This window comes from Leptosomus discolor, chromosome 1, assembly GCF_034619465.1.
Source record: "Leptosomus discolor isolate bLepDis1 chromosome 1, bLepDis1.hap2, whole genome shotgun sequence".
In the NCBI taxonomy this organism is placed as follows: domain Eukaryota; kingdom Metazoa; phylum Chordata; class Aves; order Leptosomiformes; family Leptosomidae; genus Leptosomus; species Leptosomus discolor.
Genome location: NC_141391.1, coordinates 117,816,062 through 117,839,124, shown reverse-complemented (window position 1 = coordinate 117,839,124; position 23,063 = coordinate 117,816,062). Strand labels below are relative to the sequence as shown.

The following is a 23,063-nucleotide window of genomic DNA, read 5'->3' as shown; positions in this document are numbered from 1 at the left end:
TCCCAGATCCCTTTTGAGAAGTGTGAATATGCCGGGAAAGAAGAATCCTACAGTGAGGTACAGAATTGTATTGGGAGAACTTTACAATATATTTCCTTATCAATTCTCATTTTCACAAGACTGTGTTTAATATGTCAGTGAAATAAAGCTGTAAAAGCACTCGAAGTCCAGGAAGCTCAAAAGGTATCCATAGAGTAACCTGCCTCCAAGCAGCAGCTCATGCACAAGCAGCAAAGACTGCATGCATGACCATTATTATTTCAAGTAGCCTCTAAAATAGCTTTAAGTATCAAACTTCAGCCATCAACATCTTCTGTTGGCAGAGTAACTGCCTTACTATGATGTATCAGTGGACTATATAATTAGTGAAAAAACCCCACACTTTGTTCTAAATCCTTTTTTTATGCTTTTTTGTTTTATTCAAATGTCTCATTTTGAGTCCAAAAGACAAAAATATTTTTGTTTAAAATAAATATACTCATTTTAGTTACTATTTTAATCACAAGCTTAGTTGGGGTCCTTAATTAGGCAAAGTTGCAAAATCAGAATTAGCTGTTTCAGATGGATCACATGGGCAACAGCTTGACATATTCATTGAGGAGCTTTAAATGAATTTTTGCCACTCAAAAAAAATTAGCTCAATGCTCAGCAGCAGTCAAATAATATTATGAATCATTAGGAAATGCATAGAAAAGCAAATGTCATTCTGTCATTGTATACACCCATGCATGGTAAATCTGCATCTTCCACACTATGCAGTTTTGGTTCATATCCTACTTCCGTATTCTTTATTTCTATCACTGCCCATTTGAAAAGAGAAGTTATGAAAAAGAATTACTAGGGTGATCACAGGTATCTAACACTTCTTATTGCAAGAAGTAATTTATACTATGTGGAAGGCATATGAAAGAAACTTATGACATCATGAATGACATGGGGGGGGGGGAAGAAGTCATTTTCCATAGATCTTTAGAGTACAGGAAATGGAAAGCCTTCAATGAAGCCATCATATGACACTCATGGCATTTTATTAAAACTGGAATTCATTGTTATGGAATGTCCTAACACCAGAAAAGAAAGAATATACATATTCATCAAAGGAAAAGGAAAAATTATTAGAAACAAAGATGCAACTTTCACGTCCATCTGTCCATTAAAGTGTGATGTGTTCTCTAGAATACGTTTCAGGTACTGTCTGCTTGCCCTGTCTCAACTTTTCTCAAAAATCAGTACTGGCCACTCTCAGAGGCAAGTTATCAGGCTCAACTGAGCATTGGTATGACCTTGCATGGCCACTCTTATGGTTTTATAACCCTGGCCGTCAATCACCAAGAACCATGCATTCAGCTAGCCCCCAGATCCATCTATCATTGAAGTAACCTGTCCTGACAATGACTGTACTTCAAAAATGTTATCAAACATAGCACAGTACTGCTGCTGGGGCAAACACAAAACCAAAGAATGTTCATTTTCATCTACATTTCCTTTCAGGCAGAAAAATACTATCATTGCCCTAAAGAAACCAAAATGCTAATACGAGGACACAATAATAGGAACAACAAAACACTGAAAAAACAACGAAGCTGCCAAAAAAAAAACCCAAAAACATGATGTGAGAAAGAAGAGCTAGCATAAAAATTAAGTTAAGGGGTGGGTAGGTGTGTCTGCGTCCAAAAACAAAATCCAAAGGACAGGAAAGCAGAGAAAGCGCCAAAGATGCAAAGGGCAGACATGATGATCCAAACTGCAGCATCACAAGCCTACACAAGATATAAGTCATTCTCCTTCTAAATTCAGATTTCATTGCACTGATTGCCTCAGGGTTGAGCAATTTCAATACACCCTACCCAGGCCAAAGTTGATTCAGAAAAAATCTGGAAGTGAGATGACATAACCAGATGTGTACTAGAGGTCTATAACTGAACAGGATTTTTATTCTGTACTATATCATCTTCTCAACATTACTGCCAAAAAATAATTCAAGAAATAACAAAGTCCTTCAGTGGAATAAGCTTGATTTTTTTTTTTTTTCCCCCAGAAAACACCAACTTGCCAGTAAGTGATCAGTCAATACACTACATTTCTCAGTGTTCAGTACAACCTATTGACCAACAGTGAATAACCGCAATAAATATGCATATGGATCACTAAAAATAGATGCTTGATAAGAGCAGATTTAAAGAGTTCTCACCTCTCATTCCATGGTACAAATCCACTACTAGAATACACTGTAAAATGAGGACTAGCTAGCAAATTGGTTAGTATTTCAAAACCGTGTAGAAAAGCTATGTTACCTACTACCTTCACAGCCACTTAATACCCAACTAAAAGCACAACATAACAGTTACTACACCAAGGGTTTGAAATTCTTGGAAAAAGGTGTTAGAGCCAAAAGAAAGGATCTATCAAACACAAATGACAGACAATTGCTAACAAGATGAGAAAAGACGAAGGGTGTGTAATGTATTTTTTCTATTAAGTATTCCACGTGATCAACTGTATCTAATTTTATTTGCCATTCAACTAGCCTTGAAAGGAAGCAGCAGGCACTTTTGATTCACTAGTCATATAGACAAAAATAAATTTACTATCTCTGTGTTTTCCTCAAAGTCAATGCAGAAGGCAGTACAGCCTATCCTTAAAAAACTGAAAAAGCAAACTCCTCACTTCTATGCAATGTGACAGAATCAACTCTTTTGTGAATAGGATAGATTAACAGAATACAAGAAATAGAAGAAAGGAAATACAAATTACTGTAGATATCCAGAATATCAGAAAGATCTCCCAAGCAAGGAAAGGGGTGAAAAATGCACTACCTATCATCTATGGAGGAAGAGGTAAAACCTGCACATTCTAACAATATGCGAACTTCCTATACTAATTTAAGCATAGTTTTGAGGACTAAATCTAAAAGTCACTTGCTCACATATGCCATCCTGAAGGAGACGTATGCCACACAGGATGCTTGCTTGTTACTGAACTGAATGTCTATACATAGAAAGGAGAAATTATTCCTCCAGGTAATCCTCTTTCCTTTATTCTAAAAATGTAGTATTTGCTTATATCAAAGGCTCCATCTACCTATGCATCCTACAGTTCTACCTTCCTCAGCTTTCACAGGACCAGAACTGGAAGAAAATAAGCAATATTTTTACTCAAGTTCAACATGGTTTAGAGTTGCATTCGCCTCTGCTTTCCTCACACTTCATCACTGCTGGTCCAAACTGATTCTCTTTCAGCATTTCTCCTTTGGGTTTAGCCACTTCCTACAGAAAGCATCTCACCTAACTCTATACATTTCCTCACCATCTTAATAAGCTCCCTTTAGAGTTAACATGGAAAATGGCAACTTCCAGCATACATATGACCTCACTGAATTGGACAACGTGAATCTTGTTGAAAGAGACAAATCATGCCCTGTAAGTATGACAAGGTTACAAGCAGACATTAATGATTCGGTAGACTAATTCAGTTACTTCCCATATTACTGCTAGGAATTGTGCCTTCAAATGAACTGGAAAATTGCACTATTTCAAATACAATGGTACCTAAACTCTGAGATGAAAATACTTATAATCTCAAACAAAAAGGTGCTATGGTAATATTACTGCTCCAAGAGATCTATTTCCTTCTTCAAAGATGTTGTACCTCAGTATGATTATACATACAGTCATGTTTCCCACAGGATCTCCCTTTTGTGTAACATAGATCAAATGGTAAGTAGGAAGCTGGATTTTACTTTTATCCTCAATTAGAAAAAAAAAATTCTTGCCTTAAGTTGTCCACCGTGTCCAATTACACAGCATGCTTTATATAGAAAATACAAGTCACAACTTATTCCACAGAAAAATGCAAATGTTAACCAAAAAAAAAACCCAACAACACAACCACCAAGCAAAAACCAACACCCAACATCCTCCAACCCTCCAAAAAACCCCAACCATCCCAAAAAAACAAATCCAGAAACACTCTTAAGATAACTATAGCATTCATTCCTCACATTTGAAATGCATGCTGATTCAGCAATTGGGAGTGGGGTGGAAGACTAATATGATCATTTACTAGTAATGGTATAAGCATTTTAATCAGTAAGTGCATTGTAATTTCATTTACTCTTGTTTCACAGATTTTTTTTACAGCAAGCAGTAAGAAATTATACTGAATGGTTGTTAGCCATAAAAGTTTATTCCTTGCAAAAAACCCACACAGTAAACAAGGTAAGAACTCCTAATATCCCATTCTCTAAAGGTGGATAGTTTTGAGCAAATTTAATTTCTAAAGTAATTTTTTCTGTTGTAGCAGTATTTTAAACACCTGCACATAATGCTGTAAGTTCACAATTAAAACATTTCCCACCCAGAAAAACAACTAAGTTAAGCCATGTGTTAAAGCATACTTTAAAAGCTAACACAATTGATTCAAAATGAATTTTCAACTGCATATATACCAGGTAGATACAAGCAACGCAAAATAGCCAACACCAAATTTGAAAATTCTGTTACCTGAGACAGAGATAGTTAACTAAAACAGAGATCAGTCACTCAATTTTTAACAAGTAGTAAAGAAATACTCTTGTCCTGTCCCCTGTTTTATGGGGGAAAATTACTATTTTTACAAGAACACAAGGAAAAGAAATTTAACCCCCCAACCAACTGCAGAAAAGAAACCTGAAAAGTTTGATCTTAAGTATGTTTGAGGAGATTAAAAATGACCAGAAAATAAATTCTAAAGTAAAAATCACTGTTACAATTTTGAATGCAGAAACTGATAAATAACTTTCTACACATAGAATCATAGAATGGTTTGGGGTGGAAGAGACCTTACACTGCAATTCTTAAAACATTTCTTGGAAAAAAAAAAGGGAAATTAATGCGTTTGGTTTTTTAAGTCAACTTCATCTGTACCACAACATTAGACTTACAATGGCAGTCAGTACAGCAAAAGCAGCTGACTTTTTATATACAGCAATTCTAATCCTTGCCTTTCTAGTCTCTCAAAAATACATGCAAGTCAAAATCATATCTCTGATCTCAAGCCAAAAGGCTAGATTTTATTAACACTTTTTCTTTAAAACCACTACTATGTTAGTTACAATTATGACACTCCTTAATTTAAAGCTACAAGTGTAAGCAACACAAGAAAAAAAATATCTTTAACATTTATTTCAAAAACTGTTCAAATGTAAAGTATAAAATTTACAGTTACGTTTTCACTTTCCATAGCACATTTAGTATCCTTTCACTTTTCAGATATATTGTACAACAAAGACAATGCTTTCACCATCCTGAATTTCTGCTCTATTTGTCAAAAGTAATATGAAAATCTCTTTGCCCTGTACCTAGTTTAAGTCGCATCTTTTATTTAAAAGAATATGACTTACAATACTTGTACCATTTTCAAAAATTAAGTATTTAATTAAGCAATATTTCAAATTACGTTATTGCCTTTCGGGGAGGCTTATTTTTGTTTTAACTGTCTCTTTAAATAAGCACATACCACTTGATCATTTGCTTTTTAGACTTGGAGAATAAATCACCCAAAACACTAACTCAGCTTTAAGTCAACAAAATATATCAACATATAACCATTTAAAGGTTTAAGATGAGTTCTAACTGAAAAGATAAGTATGTGTTTTCCTGGCATAGGAGATTAATTCATTCAGCAGTGGTATGTGGTATAGGAATGGGATTTTGTTTTGCTTCAAAAGGTAGTGTCAGGTGTTTAAGAAACAAATAACCTAAAGAATTCAGATGTAGGTCTCAACCAGCGAAGTTTTTCAGCTCAGCTCTAATACATGGTATTTGCATTTTTAAGTTAGGGAACTATTATCGTGGCAACAAAATCAAAAATTAACATCTTTTAACAAACAAAAAGCACCAAGCGACTTACACATCCATCATGCACATTCAAGGTTGCTTCAAGTTTTAATCTTTGGATAAATTCTCTTCTCCCTGTGAAGAAAAATAGTAATTACATACACTTTAAAATTATAACACTGAAGTAGTAATTAAGACCCTGCTAATGGGCACTAACAGGTAAAAAACTAAAAAAACCAGAACATAAATGCAAATCTTGAAACAATTCATACGGTTCTCATTTTACAAATGCTAAGACAAGCATCACATTTGCTAGTTCTTCCATGGCCTTTAATAAGAGTGCAGAAACAGCAAAATGAACATTTCACAGGATGATGCTTCCTCTCAAACTAATAGCTATAAAGCAGAAAATAACCCTGTGGTTATTTGGTTAGCTTAGCCCAAAGTCAGCAAGTCTAACATAGTTCAAGAAGTATGATCATTTGTATAGGAAGATGAAGAAGAATGTGTTTAGGTCTCGAGTAGAAAGGAAAACATGGTCTCGTAATTGCAGCAAAGAACTGGAAGCTGATCTTCCAAGCATTACCTACAACTCCACATCTCTTAAACCACAGAAAACTCAACTTCAATTTCGTTATTAACGTTGCATTTTAAAAAGTAACACTGAAGTCCAGTACCATCCATCTAGTATATACTAAAGGGATAAATCACAAAGGAACCTTTTGGAAAGGTGACATGAAAGGAAGAATTGAAGGAGAAAGAAATCTATAAATGCATATTGAATAAGGCAAGCGCCCAGGAATTCTATGACCTTATTCCCTATATACAAGCTGACTTACTACTGTACTATACACATGGAGCGCGAAAAAATAAAGTATATTGAAAACAACATGGTCTCTTCCTGAACGAGATGTTTAAACAAATAGGTCCAACTTTCAGAGTGTCCTTGTTTTATGAGAACACCCTATAATGAACGTAACAATCCCCAGAAAGCACTTTTAGAAAAATATCAATAAACCTAATCTTTTTACTTAAATCCTAAAAGCACTTAAACTCAAAGACCATTATCTTTTTGTCCTATATTTGTACAACTCTCAGAACAAAACTGCAATAGACCATAGGCCTACGTTGTCAAATATGAAACCTATCAAATTCACTTCAAAATTAACCTTTGTGCCTTCCTTTGAGGGAACTACAGAGACAGGGAAAGAAGAATTGCAATAGAACCCTCTCCACATCTGAAAACCCTATATTTCTGAACTTGCTTCAGTTCAGCTCAAGGCAGCATCAGTGCAGAGCCCCATGTTGCCTCTGGCACCATGGCACAACTTTGGAAAAGTAATTTCTCCTCTCTCCACTTGTTTCCTCTGAATGCCTTTTGTTTGTCCCACACACTTTCCAGCACTGAAAAAAACCACCCAATATACATACTTGGTCCCTCACAATCACAGACTGCCACAGCACAGCAGGTACTAACTGGGTGAAGTGTTTATGAAGTGCTTGCTCTTAAAGCACACATAAGCTAGCTTAAAAAAAAGATAAAAACCATACTCTCTCATGCCCCATTTTATAGACATTGAAACTGTGACATCTCAGAAGTGCTACAATTTCCATTAACCAGGGATAGCCATAATTAGAGAATAAAATAATAAATTGAATTGTGTGCACCACGCACTACTAGCAAGAATTTATGTATTTTGAATTGGTAATACATCTACTGACTATTCTTTCTTAACCACTGTTCCTTACCCATTTTTTCCCCTAGAGGAACAGACTTTGACCTTAGGTCCTTAATGGTTGTTTTATTGTACTTTTCCATTAAATCCTATTATTTGTTCAAATCACAAAACGATATGTGTATTTTCGATGAAAATTCCTATTTTCAGGTTAATTTGATTTCTACCACGCTTGTAAGTAAATGTGAATACTGAGGTGGGAAATATCACCTGCTATATACTTAAATATCACTTTGCGTAATAATACATGACAACAATAGGATAACTTCATGAAGAAAGGTACGCTCTGCAGGCAAACACAAAAATCTAGTGTTCGCTAGTCCCATCACATTTTCTTGGGCATTGCACTGTATGCATATAACACATCTGGAATGAGGTGATGTCTGCAGACCAACACACAGGCACTTGCTGAGAATCCTCTGTAACAGAAACAGTGAAAGAGATTAACTCATTTTTAAAAAGAAGCAGAGCAACAGATTTTCCTCCTTGCCGTATGGTCTGGTTTTAATCCAAATCACTTAAATCAGCAAGTAAGAAACAGTAAATGTGTTCTAATCACATCTTCAGTTGCAATTTTTATTTCCTTAAAGAAGTCTGTCGATCAAATTAGATATGAACTGACTTGCTGTTAAGATTTGGATTTTTTCATCTTAACAAGAACACAGTAGCCATACAAGTTTCAGTAAATGTTTAACTTGAGATACAGACATATGGTGCCCCATATACTTACATCCCCCATTTAAAATATTTTAAAAAATTGTTATGATTGTACTAGCATATGTGATTTGTTATATATGTGATTAGTTATTTATCATGTGATCACTATTTATCTAAATATTGATTTGAGGGAGTAATTAAATACAAGCAAAACTACAACACTTAAACAGCTTCCTTATTCCCTGAAGTAAAAAGGAGGCAAGGGAAAAAACTTAAAATGTTTTGCCTCCAAATACCTTCCTTTTGATAAAGTACTAAATACAACAAGACAACTGAATGGATTGTTTTGTGTTTATTTTATCATTCAAAACTAGAACCACCAGTCTTGAATTTTTTTTTCCTAAAATAAAAACCAGAACTACTCAAACTGATCTGAAAATAACACCGTTCCTGCATTTGCTGTTAAAAGCTGAGTAAAGTCAGTGAATCTGCGTTTCTTGTACTTCACCAATGCCTTCCACAAGTTCATTGGTTTGATAAAAAAGATCAACAGTAAGCAAGTACTAGAGTTTTCCGATATGCAAGTCACTTGAATAGTTTTGTCACTTTCTGATTTTTATCACATTAAAAAATTAAAAACACAATACTGTTTATCGGGTTTAGTAGTAGTTGCATCACAGCTCTTATTGCTAGACTTTCTAACAGACAAATTCTCCACATCAAGGACTCTGCTCATCCAGGTAGCAAGAATCTTCACAATCCTTAATTCTCATTCATCTAATCCAATGGCTACCTGTTCCCTACACCTTCTAATGAAGGTGGCCCTCCTGGCTCCCCCTTCAGCTAAGACGATGGAGGAGACCCAAGCTTTTGACAAATCCCCACAGAGTACTTTTTTCTTATAAAATCAGCATCAAGACCTCTGTCAAGTTTTGGATTTTCCCTGCCCTAATACTGTGTACAGGCTCTGTAAGAGCTGGAAACTGTTTCTTTTACCCTTAACTACGTGCTGCCAGAACTGAAATAATTTAATTCTGTGATGATGCTTCATTATATAATTTCTTATATTCAGATAAGGCCTGTTTAAAACAGCAATCAAGTGATCAAACTGTCATCACCAAGATTGCCACACTGGACAGTGGAATATACATGAGTTTTGCTTTGAAACCACTAAGGTTTCAAATTTTATTCTATTAACAAGAATGAAATAAAACAAAACAAAAAGCACTGTTAAATTTCAAATGGCAATGATGAACTCCCTGTGAAGTGTTTACGGGGCTGAAATTTGGAAAGCTATCAAGCTAACACTCCACTGACCCATTTTCACTAGACATTATGCACTAACTGAACCCTCAAGGTACAGTGCCAGTCTGAGTACAATGATCAATAAGATTTTCAGATTTTATCCATCCATCCATTTTCACCAGACATTATGCACTACTGAAGCCTCAAAGTACTGTGCCACCCTCAGTATAATGACCAATATTTTTTTAGTTTATATTGAGCTAGAGACTAGAGGATCATTTCCAAGGCCACATTCTATGTATGGAGGAAGCATCACCCTGAGTCATTCATAATATGAATTTAAATACAGAAAAGCAAGCAAGAAAGAAACTGCAGCTCCTTCCTTGTAACTTATTTCTTCAAAATGTTGCATGCAGTGGAACATCAAACCAAATGATGCCTTGCCACTTCCCTTTGGAGAATCACCTAGCTTTGCTGTTTGGGCACATATGCACAGCTCTAATCCCACTTCAGGGAGCTATACCAAAATACCACAATGTCCCTTGTACTCCTCGCTCACAGCATTTATGACGTTAGGTCACAACCCTCAGTTTAGGAATTGCCAGTCAGGTGCTTTCTACATGGCTATCTTGGCAGAGGTGTACACATACCTTTCCTTTGTAAGCAACTTAGTCAATGCTACTTTGGAACTGATGACAACAATGAAGTTTTAAGCATGCAAAACTTTCATATATTTAAAACTGTACTCCAGAATTCCCCATTGAAAAAGTACAGACCATTTTATGATGAAGGTCTAGCTTTAAAGTACGTTTGTGCTCTACAGAAATATAACTAAACTTTGATCCAAAGCAGCACCACCATGGTATGAGACCTTAAAAGACAACCCTTACTCAGAAAACCAGTAATAGATCCTGTTTGTCAAATGAACACTCATTTATGTCAAGCTGGCTCTTTCCAAGGCCAAGTCCCTCAGCGCTAGCTCGCTATGACATTTGGAATGCCCTAGTTTAAAACTGAAACAGAGCCAGCATCTGTTCCCAATGCAGAGCACATGTTATCTTGCACTCTAAGTGCGTTTAAAAACTACTCTCGATTTTCCAGGGTAAAGTTTACATATTTCCAAAGCCACTCCATGAAAAGATGGCAAGTCCAGTTCATTTGTATATAGGTTACTGATTGATACATATATGATCTACTACATCAAACTCTGCGTAGTGACCCAGTATAACTTTCAATCCATGTCTCGCACTGCTTTTCCAGCAAGAATTCTCCATGTACCACATAGTAAACAGGACTATACACAATATGCACTGAATTAGCTTTTATCAAGGTATGTTAAAGTTCTTGAAGATTTTACTTAAAATCTTGAAAAACTTGTTAGCTACACAGACTGACAGTGGCCCCATTTTATAGACACTGAAACCGTGACACAGAAAACTGAAGCAATTTATCAAAGGAGAGAGTGAACTTTCAGAAACCAAATCCATTGTTGTGACTTCCAGTCCTTTGATCAAAGCCCTGTGTTATATCTCCTTATTGTTTTGTACTACTGTATAAATGACAAAAAATGGTAACTCGTGTTCCTGACAATGTTTAAAAGATTACCTTTCAAGTTACTGTAACAACTACTTCATTATGGTTTAAGTTTAAAACAGATAACCCAAATTCTTCTTTGCATTTAATGATACATCATCAAGCCTGAAGGTCTGAACAGTGTACAGAAAACACAAAATATTTTCATTTCTATGAAGAGACTTACTTGCCATTTTAATATGCAAGACCTGTGCTACTAAAAACCCAGCATCACACAACTTGGTGTTAATCAAGCTTGCACTCAAATCCTAAGAGCCAATGTGTTTAATTTCTGTTTGATATTTACCATGTTTTATGCTTGAAAGATACTTAATACATAAAATTCAACTATCAATATAATTTTTAAGGTGTTATCAGCAGCAAAAATGTGGCATAAAGTACAACTACCTGTCAGAGAAGTTATTTTATCTGTGTATTCTAAGTAGCAGCTTTTGAGTGAGCGTGCTATACTGACTAGTACTAAGTGGATTTCATTCACAAGTACACCATATTCTGACAGCTGTCCTGCCCCCACTTACACTGCCCATAATAAAGTCTTCTGTATTGTTCTTACCACAGATTGCAGCTGAGCAGAAGATAAAACGAGTGTGGTTTTTATGACAGGAGAAAAAAAATGCCAGTTTTCAGCAATTTCAATATTCAGTCAATCCTTTAAAGTAGTCCAATGATCATATATAAACTACTCATTGAGACAAAAGGCACTTGAAATTTTTATATTATGTCACAAATATTTCTAATTTCTACACAGTAGATGACAAAAATTCATGTGATAAAACAAACAGAAGCTGTATCTATGTAAAAGACAACCAAAGGCAAAAAGATAACGCGTACCACCTTACTCTTCTCAGCACAAAACTATCTGAAATAGCTTAAGTGTGATTAACTGGATGTATGATTAATCAAACGCAAAAGCATTTTCCGTTTCCTCCACCAGCACTAAAATACATCTCCCAAGTAAACACCCTGAAATGCTAAAACAGATACGTACACAAAACTGAATAGTCATCAAATCCAGAAAAATACACTTGAGCCCTGTTTTCTTTTCATCAAAGAAAGCTTCCATTAACTGAAGACAAAAAGAATTACTATGCAGAGTATTGCAAGCTGGAGTAAACAGCATTACTGTAGGTTTCAACATGTCTTTGGAAAGGCTTTTCCCTGACTTTGAAAAGTCTTCATCTGAGACAGCATGTGGAACCGTAATGTATGTTGAGTATTTTCTTGCAAAAATGGTATTAACGTAGTAACCCAGACAATTTTTATGACACTTTGGGAAATACACATCACATCAGGTACTCTGCTTTATTTTCTCAAGTACTACTTATCTGCGTAACACCCGAGGTTAATTAGGAGCTCTGTTTTTCAGCAAGAGCAGACAACGCCTAAGAAGCTGAAAGAGGCTTACCCCCAGTGCAAAAGTTAAGACTGCTAGCAGCAGAACCATGATCTATCATCTCCAAGCATTCAGATAAAATGAATACTGGAGCATGGAAAACCACTAGCAGAAAGAAGGAGAAAGTTACTGGAATCTGCTCTTCAGAGAAGCGCATTCCTATCAGGCACGTCCTCTTACAGCTGAAGATGCACGTGCCCAATAGTGCTGCCAGTACAGTTTTGGGTGCCACAGTATAAGACAGACATTAAGGTGCTGGAGCATGTCCAGAGAAGGGCAACGAAGCTGGTGAGGGGTCTGGAAAACAGGTCTTATGAGGATCACTTGAGGGAACTGGGATTGTTTAGCCTAGTGAAGAGGAGGCCAAGAGGAGACCTTATTGCTCTCTACAGCTACCTAAAAGGAAGATGTAGCGAGGCCGGTGTTGGTCTCTTCTCCCAACTAATGACAGGACAAGAGGTAATGGCCTCAAGCTGCATCAGGGGAGATTTAGATTGGATATTAGGAAAAATTTCTTTACCGAAGGAGTGGTTAGACTTTGGAACAGGCTGCTCAGGGAGGTGGTGGTGTCACCATCCCTGGAGGTGTTCAAAAGACATATAGATGTGGGGCTTAGGGACATGGTTTAGTGGTAGGCTTGGCAGTGTTAGGATAATGGTCGGACCTAATGATCTTAAAGGTGTTTTCCAACCAAAATGATTCTATGATTACCTTCAAGCGTCTGTCAGAGGCTACTGCTTCTTCAGATCAGCCAGCAGGACTAATCACATGAATATCCCCTAGCCCATTTTGGACAAAGGTTCTGGGGTAAATAAAAGCCAACCATTTAAAGTTGTTTAAGCTTACTAAATACACATTTTTAAAGAGATTAAGAAGAGATTATATAGAAGTTTACCAGTATATCTGAAGAGACATGTCTCCTAGCAATAAAGCAAAGCCTGCCTTTCCCACAAGAATGTCTCAGTGAAACTGAGAATTTGGACAGGGTGGAACTAAATTAAAGCATTTACTATTCTGCACACCTACCTAATTAAACATACCACTTAATCCTGGGTAGTATAGGAACTATACACTGTCAGGTTTGGGAGAAGGTATGAAATAGATATATATACATACACACACACACACATCATAACAGATATAGGTACGTAATCCCATGAGACTACAAGTGTAAACACTTGAAAATTGACCAAGATTAGAATTTAAAGACAGATGACATCAAAAGTTGAACTAAAGTAGAAATCTCAGTTTTGGTAGTAGATGACTATTAAGTAACACTATGTAGAATTATCATTGGCTATTTAGAAACAAATGAAAAAAGTTTACTTTTAAAAGTTACATTGCTTGTTGCACTTAACTATATGTATTCATCCTAGACGACCAAAAAAATCCTGTCCTTTAACTCTAGACACTCTTTTTTCTGAAATTCCTAAAATAAAAACAAATTGAAAACGAATCACATTTTTCCTCATTTCCTACGAAAGGTAAATAATGGGAACACTACAATAACAACAACAACAAAGCCAAACAACCTAAATAAAGAGGTGGTTTGGTTCGGTATAAGAGATTTCTATACTGGTGAAGTATCAGTAGTTCAATAAAGGTTGAACAAACATCATCAATTGTTCAAAACACATCCAGTTTACAGGGAAGGGAAGGATGGACCCTCATCTTCCTCATGATATCTGCTAAGTAGAAAGAAGCAGCATTAATGTTGTGTTCAATTTTCCTGAGGAAAGCCTGCAAATCCTTGAAGAATAAAATGAGGAAAATAAGGGGATATTAAAATTCACTGATGTGACTCAGATTTCATCTCACGATATTCACGTTCAATATTTAATGATTCAACACACACTAAAGCATTTGGGACATATCTGAATCAGCAACTCACTGAGCCCCAAAGACATGAAAACGCTGAGACTTGCATTTAATCAGTGAAAAATCCAGCTTGGTTTGAAGGCTGGCATACTTTATACCTGAACTGATCTTTTTCTACTACTGGGACACAACTAGTCTCAAGTGTCAACAAGTTCTTGATACATGATCGGTTATATCCCACTAGACTATTCTGGGGACATTCAAGGATAGAAGATCAGGAATCGCAAGCAAAGTCACCAGAAATAGTACTGCAGTGCAACAACTTAAAAGTGACTAAACACAGGTATGCTTAATGGTCTACCCTAATGTGGTTGATGGAAGCAATCTAACTGGAAGAAGGCTACAGGGAAAATAAATAAATAAATGAAAGATATCTAAAGTGATCTCCCACATCACTGCCTCATCCAGAAATACAAATACAGTACATGCAGTACATGAGTTGTTTTTGCAGCAAGAAACAGCTTTCATGTATACAAAACATTATTACAAGATCAAGGTGCAACTTAACTATGAAGCTGTCTGAAACACTCAGTATCAAGACATAGGCAGTTATTTACAAAGCAAATATCTTCTTTGTACAAAGACTGTCTTTAAAAGCATACAATGTAAATTCAATGCAATATTGCAATCAAAAATGAAAAGATATTTAAAGTGCACACAATTCTTTGCAGTCTCCAGTTGTTTGCATGAGAAGACTGAGACTCCAAAGGATATAAAGCAAATACATTTGCATCCTAAGACTGAGTATACTTCAAATAATATAATTATACAGGCAAAGCCTTGGCAATACAACACACTTAACACACACATACTTCTTGGCAACCATTAACACAGATGGTTAATGTTCAGTGCACAAACAAAACCAAAAAGTACATCTCCACAATTTGGCCCATGTCAAAAAAACCTGACAAAACTGCAGACAACTTAAGAGACCTCTTGAATATCTGAAGGACAGAAAAATCAACCATCAGAAACAGTTGTATCAACTTTTGATCATTTCCTTCTAGCTGCACTTAGGCTGGATGTATTAGTATGCAACGCCAGAAATCCCTCTTCCATTAACGTTTTTATGCTGTATGTCAAGATACAAAAGCAGAAAAAAGGTTGGTGATTTAGAAAATTAAAACAGCAAAATTCAATAAGTAGGTTCATTGGTAACATCTGATCTAAAGAGTACTATTAAAAAAAAAAGAAAAAACAACTCCCCCCAAAAAACAAGCTTCAACAAAGTAGTCCCACCAAAGAATAGAATAATGTGAATCTGTGAGGGTCTACAGTTTTTCACAAATAGATGCTAGTACGTAAGAAACAGAAGTCACCCTCCTATCAATCCCCAACATCCTAAAAACTAACATTGGAAATTATTCTTATCTTTCAGGACAGAGAGACAGAAGGCACCGAGTAATCCCAGCTCCTGCACATCATATTTTTATACTAAATATACTGAAGCAATTGTCAACACTTCATCACTGAGTAGGAGCAAGGTGGGACAACACTGAGGAACAGAAACAGTAACACAAACCTTAACAATTAAACCACAAAACACACAGGGAAGATCCTAACTGAGAAAAGGTCAATGCTATTGTTAACTACAAGGAAAGATTCCAGCAACAGTAGCAAAATAAGCTTTCAAATATACATAGTGTAGTGCTACATGGCTGTACCACTTGCAGGTCCAACCGGCTCCTGCACCTCCGCTTCCATAGCTCAGTCTATGAGTGAAATAATCCCAAAGATAACAGAAGGCTGATTAGACTGAAATTAAAACTAAGTAGTCAGCACTCAGACACCAGAAATACTCATCCAACCTTAATCCTGCCTCCCAGCTCACATCTCTTTCTGGTTTTCTGGTATGTACCAAATTATAACCAGCCAGCTTTTCTTTATTTGCCGCCTTGTCCAGATGATTCTGCTATACTATGGTTTTATTTTCCTTCACTGATACTCTGCTACTTTCTACAAATTATTCTATTAAAACATTTAAAAATTACATCAGTTGATTTACTGGGAACTAGGAAAAAAAAAAATCATTAATCTTTGTGCTAGGATCACTCCAACATTTTTTTCAAAAAGCTGTTTTATACATACGCATTGTGCCTTTCTATTACTTGGTACTAATTTAAATTCCTGATATCAAGGAATTCGTTTTAGACATAGTTCCTTCATTAAACACCTCCAAATGTAATTTGTTATCAACAGGTCTCAATGACACATTGCTCTTTCAATGTCCCATCTGTAATTTTTTAAGGAATATAATCGCTAAGTCTTGCTTTTATTAACATGAGGGGAAAAAAAACAAAATATACCCAGTTTAAGGCAATACCTGATTGTTGTACTCTTATGTTTTTTACAATTAAAAACTAACATTCTTTTTCTGCAATGCTTTTATACGCCTTACACTTTTCTATACAACCACTGAAAACCCAATGCCTACACCAAATTTCCTGTCTGACATATATTAGGTTGAGCACATTAAAGATGTTTGATTTTGTTTCAGAGGTGTATTTTCCACTAATTCATTCATTACACTGTGAACTTCAATTCTGCCTCTGCCTATTTCTATTATTTGGAAAACATCACTAACGAAAAAATTTTGAGGACTTCAACTGCGTCTTTCTAAAATCTTCAGTTAGTCTAGTTTCACAAAGTATCTGATGTGTGCCAGAATATATCACTACAAAACTGGTTTTCTGGGCACACACCAGAGCGCAATGGAAGACGCTGCACATCAGGAAGCTACACTGTGACATCATTAAAACAGCAGTCAATCATTTGCATCTTCATAATCAGACAACCAGGTAAATTTATAAGGGTCCTTTTTCAAGCAGCAGTTAATTTGCTGGACTTGCAGAAGGAAAACCAACATAAACTACCTCTACGAATTCTGGATTTTAGCTGTTACAGATGAGTGTTTTTAATTCATGCTGGAAAAGAAAATTAATGACAGAGGTTTAGGACATGAAATGTAACAGTGTAACTGAAAATAACTAAACATCAAAAGTACTATGCAAAGAATTAAAGAAGAAAGGCTGATTAAATACACTGTGACTATCTCCAAGCCTGCAAGAGCACCAACTACAAAGTTGATGACTTTAAAGCTGTCTGACCCTTCTTACTCTGCATTTATTTTCAAAGACTAAGATACCACATCTTGAAATATAGCTGGAGCAAAAATTGGGGAAGATAACATATATCTTTCTAGCTGTTCTCCCTAACATTCAAGTTTCCATCTCTGCTGGTTTTTGTTTGCTTGTTTGTCCAAAGAAAAGCAACACAGAGAATGAAAGTTTTCAGTATTTTAAGGAATTAATTTCACTCTCGCACTCTGCAGAATGTAGTTTAGGAAAAATTAAATGTTCAACAGCAACACTCAAGTCTGTCTACATTCAATAAGCCATTACTAGTTTTATAAACTAATCAGGTAATGAATGTGACATAGTCAATACCAAAACTAATTGGTTGTCCACACATGTAACAGCTATTCTTGCCTATCCTGTTTTTCAACCCTACCTATGAACAGGGCAATTAACTTCAAAACTATATTTAGTTTGGGTTTTACTACGGTTCACCTCAGTAAAGAGGGGGAGCTACTGACATCTGATTAGTTTCATAATTTCTCCTCACTTACATAATATATTTACAGTTCTCTTTTTAGCAACAGCTGCTGAAACTTTACAGAATTTGACCACAATGAACATAACTACTGGTTTCCTTACAGTTAATTTGTAGATTTCAAACCTTTCCCAAATTTTAAAAAACAGGATGAGAAAAAACTTAGTAAGATATGAAACAGTCTTTAAAGAAGGGGGAGCAGAGGCTCAGGAGACAGCATCACAGCATGGTCTCTAAGAAATCGGGTAAGCTTAGAAATTTCACATCACAAGGAAAGAATATGTTAGAAAACAGTATGTGAACAAGAATATCAAGAGATCAGGGAGAAATGACTTATTTTGATACTTCCTTCCGTTGTATCAAGCACCATCACTTCCAACAATCATTCTGAGCTAAAAACCAGAATCAGTTCCTCTCTGCAAACTCTTTTAGACTAACAAAGATTTTCTCTGGATAACCTGCTATGTCAGTTCACAAAAACAGAGAGTCTGAAGTCTTCAGTCTTCCTCCTGGCTAAACAGAACCATTCTCAGCAGCATGACCCTTCACAGAAAAGCAGATAAACCCATCACATTAAATACTTCAGGGGAATTATGGACTCAGTTCTTTCTTGCTATACTTCATCCACATAGAGGCCTTTACTGTGACGGCACAGTCCACTTCACTTGTTATCAGAACTGATATGTTCAATCACTGAAATATTGCCACAATGATACAAAATTGCAACCAAGATTTGGAGATTCTTGGGAAAATATAATGACTGAATAATTAAATATACCAGTCAAAGCAGACCTTAAATTGGATACTACAGTTTACCACCAATGTTTTTCCCTGTAAAAGCACTGTGATGTTTTTAACAACTGAAAGGTCCCACTCGTGATCCTGCAACAGGACTCCTCCCATTAGCATTAGGCTAAGACAATGTCCAAACTGAATCAAAGAAAAGAGATTACTGACAGCCTCCCGGAGGCTTGGCTTTCTCTGGAGACTTCAGATACAGGCACTGTCTGAAACTGAGACTAGTTAGCCTACAAATGCTGAAGGAAATGTAGCTAACAGATACACTGAGAACACCCACATTCTCCCCCTATTATCACAGCGGGAATTCTTACCAAACGACAACATCTGAAGGACACGTCCCAGGTACGTATATATTGCCCCATCTCCACAAGACCTTTCCTCTGGAACTCTGACCAGAACTGACTAGGTTTCAGAGCAGTTACTTAAGGGAACTTTCAAAGTCAGACAGAGTTTTGTAGGAGCATAAATTCCAAGAGTGAACTATCTGCACAGAAAGGTACAGCGTGATGCACAGATCCTTCCTGGAGCAGCTGTTTTCAAAAGCTGAAAGAGGCTATAAATAGCGTGCCTCTTGATTGCCAGTTCACATGAAACTAAAACACAGTAAATAGGAAACAGTAGTTAGCTCTCAGATGTCTTCCTTCAATACTCAGTTGCCTTCAATATTCCCTGTGTTTTACATTGTAGCATATCACCACCATCCAAGTGAACGGTCATTCATAAATACACACCTTCCTTCAACACATTGCAAACTACATTGTTAGTTATGGACTTGCTAAGAGGGTTCTCCTTTGGTTTGCTGGCTGAAAAAGAGCAGCAGACAATGAAGAGATATGTAACCTACTTTATTTTGTACGGGTATCCATAATTGTTTTGACAAATTTACACAAAAAGACTCAGCCAAACAAAAACTGCAAACAAACTAACAAAAAGCAAAAAATGCACACGGACAATGACTTGAGCCTCCCAATACTACTTCTAAGCCAAACTGAAATGCTTGACTTGCATTTGTTCTGTCTGTCAGACTGTTGAAACAGTATAAAAACAGTACAAAAATAGGAAGAAACCTAACTGCCCATTCAGGCTAGATCAGCAATGACCAGCAATCAATGATACCCATCTGACCACAGTGGACTCAATCTGTGTCCAAACACAAAGCTCCTACATAGAACTGCTCAAGACTGAAAGAGAAAAGACCCACATATACACTAAACAGCACATAAAACGGCACAACAGGTCTGTCATGTGGTAAATCTGCACACAAGCAATCACACCTGACTAGCAGCAAAATTAGAGGGTCTATTAAAGTCATAAGTGCCATTTTGAATACAAGCACGATGCCTCTACAAGACAAGCACACCATGTATTAAACCCTTTCATTAAAAGCAGCAGTCAGCAAGGACCAAGCAACTCTTGCCACCACCGATGCAGATCTTAACATCAATTCAGTGGGAAGCCTCTCCCAGGTCCCATTTTCTCAAGGCTACTGAGCATGTTTAGGTTAAATGAAAAACAGTAAATATGAGACCTTAACGTAGTCACCAGAAGGATTTTGTTTTTCACTAAAGTTACGCACATTTTATTGGAGTGGTGTCTGGAAAAGAGGTCTTAATAAAACTGGAAGGATGATTTCTGCTGATCAAATCTTAATACTTCAATGGTCACAGACATAATCATGTAAAAACAAAAGAAAAAACCACAGTCTTATGGTGCTTCTTCAAAATCTACACACTACAGTCCTAATTTTAACATGGAGCTTTTCTGTTCCAACTGCAGCAGGCAAAAAAGAAAAAAAAAAAATCCCTTAAGTATCCAGTCAGAAGAATATCCTTGTTTGGTCACTAAAAGTTAGGACAGTCCTCAGCTAATACTTGGTGAAGCAAAGCTGTCAAGACACAACAAAAGTCAGAAGCAGTTACACCCCGAGCTTTCAACGTTTTTTTAATTTTAGGACCTTAACAATTTTTTCCAAAGGACTTAAGTGCATGTAGGTTCTATACACACATACACCCTCCCTATAATAAGTGGAAACCTACCAGCAATGACCTTGCTTTTCTCAATTACCTTTTGTGGACTGCTGAGTGCTCAGGGACCACAGACAGAAAACTACCGAGTTAGATTTGGTAATGTGATATGCCACCTTAAATTCCACCAGGGAACCAAACGGAAACCAACACCAACCACAGTCAGAAACGCCTAGGAGGTATAAAAAGGTACATTTTTTACAACGCTGTAAGTTCCATCTCAAATACTAAACGTTTCGACTCAAAAACAGGAATTATTTTGCCAGACAAGGACAAAGGAACGTGTTCACGACCAACAAACCATCTTCCCTGGAGAGCGCACACCCCCTCCCCCAAATCAGAGTGTCATTATGTTACGTGCAATAGCCCGCCACACCTCCAAAAACACGTGAATATTTTTTTTAAAAAAATCTTTTGGGGAAGGGGGAGATGCAGAACGCATGTAACCTGCGCCATTACAAAGAATATCGATAGTTCTTTTTACACTAAAGAAATCTCCTTGAAGCCTCGTAAACTGAAACTAACGCTATTTTTAACCTACGGCGCTCAGAAAGTGAAAATAACCAGCTTCGAAGAGCCAGCGGCCAGCAGCTGAAGACGAAGCGCACTTGGAGAACCCCCCCGGCCGCCGCAGAGCAGTTGCGAGCACAAAGACCCGCTAAATGAGCCGGCACCAAGGGCGCTCAAGCGGCTCTGCCCAGCGCTCAGCTTTCAAAACCCAGGAAACACCTCAAAGCCCGGAGAACAATCCCGCTATTATCCCGGCATTTACGTGTTTTGTTAGCAACCCTTAGAGGCTCAGGGCCAGTAAATCCGCCGCCCGTTCGGCCCCGGGCACAAACCGCAGCTCCCGGTCTATTTTGAGCCGCCGCCGCCCAACTTCCCCGCTGGGTCTCCCTCATGCAACAGTTCCTTCGCGGAGAGAGAGAGAGCGGCGGGCGAGGGCCGCCGGGCAGCGGAGGCGGCGCACGGGGGCAACCGAGGGCCCTGCCCTGCCCGGGACCCCCAGAGGGCGCGGAGGTGTTGCGCGGGAGGGGAGGAGCGGAGGTGGGCGATCCGCCCCAGCTTGGCACAGGAAACTTCAGAAGCCATCGGGCACCGCTGCCACGGGACGGGACGGCCCGGCCGCGAAGGGAAGCGGAGCCCGCCGGCAACGCCGGGGAGGGGGGAGCGTGCTCAGCCCACGGCGCCGGCCGACCAGCAGCCCCCCGCCGTCCGCGGACCCTCTCCCCACCGCGCCCCGCCCCCAGCGCCTGCCGCGGGGGGTAGAATCCGCTGCCACCTGCCCCCGCCCCGCGGCGGCTGGAAGGGGCGCCCGGCCCCCGCCTCGCCTTCGGGAAGCGGGGGGGGGGGTGGTGGGGGGGTGTTGGGGGAGCTAAGAACGGCTCAACGGCGCCCGCGCCGCCCGCCCCCGGCGCGGCCCCCGCCCTTACCCAGGTAGTGCCTCCGCAGCAGGCCGGGCTCCTCCAGCCCCAGGCTCCGCTTCCGCACGTCCCACAGCAGGTGGGGGCAGTGCCCGCGGGACATGGCCCCCCGCGGAAGGGGCACGGGGCGGGGCGGGAGGGCTGCCGGACGCTCCGCTGGTACTGGCCGCCCCGCGCGATCACCATGGAAACCGGACCGACTGGCTGGCCCGCGCGCGCGCGGCGCTCTCACGCCCGCTTCGTGCCGAGGCACCGACAGGGAGCGAGCGGCGGCGGCGGCGGGGCCGGTGGCGGCTCCGCGCCCCGCCCCCTTGCATGGCGCCCCGCCCCAGCATCGCCCCGCCCCTGCCGCGAGGGAGGGGATGCCGCGCTCCGAGACTGCAGGTGTCTCGCGCGAGCGGGGAACTCCGCCCCGCCCCGCCCCTCCCCTCCCCTCCCCTCCCCTCCCCTCCCCGAATAGGGAAGAGGTGTCGTGGAAATTACGCGTGACATCAACGCGCTCGGCTTCGCCGGCCAAACGGGCTCTCAAGCCAAGCGGTGAAGCCACAAGGTGGCCATCTTGGGTTTGGGCGCATAGTCATGGCTCAGGATTTTCCGCGTCGGCCATCTTGAATGAGAGCGTGAAGCGGCGCCTGCGGCCATCTCTGAACCGGGCGCTCGTGCCCTTCCCGAAGACGGCAGGGATACCTCCTCCGAGCGCGCTGGCGCCAGCTCTCCGCACGAGGCGTGGGCAGGCCGCCCTAACCAATAGCGCCGCGCGAACGCCTCCGCCCCGCCCAGCCTCTTGCAGAAGCCGCCAATCAGCGCGCAGAGAGCGGCGCTCCTCCCCCCCGGCACAGGGGTGACAGGCAGGCGGGGCTTGCTGGGGGCGGTGGAAGGACGGC

General features: G+C 39.2%; 1 protein-coding gene across 3 annotated transcripts in view; it reads right to left on the bottom strand.

Annotated features, from left to right (window-relative positions):
- Positions 1-22,297, bottom strand: part of DCAF6 (DDB1 and CUL4 associated factor 6) — a 90,529-nt gene extending 68,232 nt beyond the window's left edge. For 2 of the 3 annotated variants that reach the window (XM_086463234.1, XM_086463244.1), the window contains exons 1-2: positions 22,189-22,282; positions 5,890-5,951 (exon numbers count right to left, since the gene is read on the bottom strand). In XM_086463234.1, the coding sequence (XP_086319360.1) occupies positions 5,890-5,951; positions 22,189-22,282 (156 nt within the window). Of the gene's footprint in view, positions 1-5,889; positions 5,952-22,188 lie in introns of all 3 variants that reach the window. The other variant, XM_086463229.1, reaches the window with a different exon arrangement.
- Between the last annotated feature and the right edge of the window lie 766 nt (positions 22,298-23,063).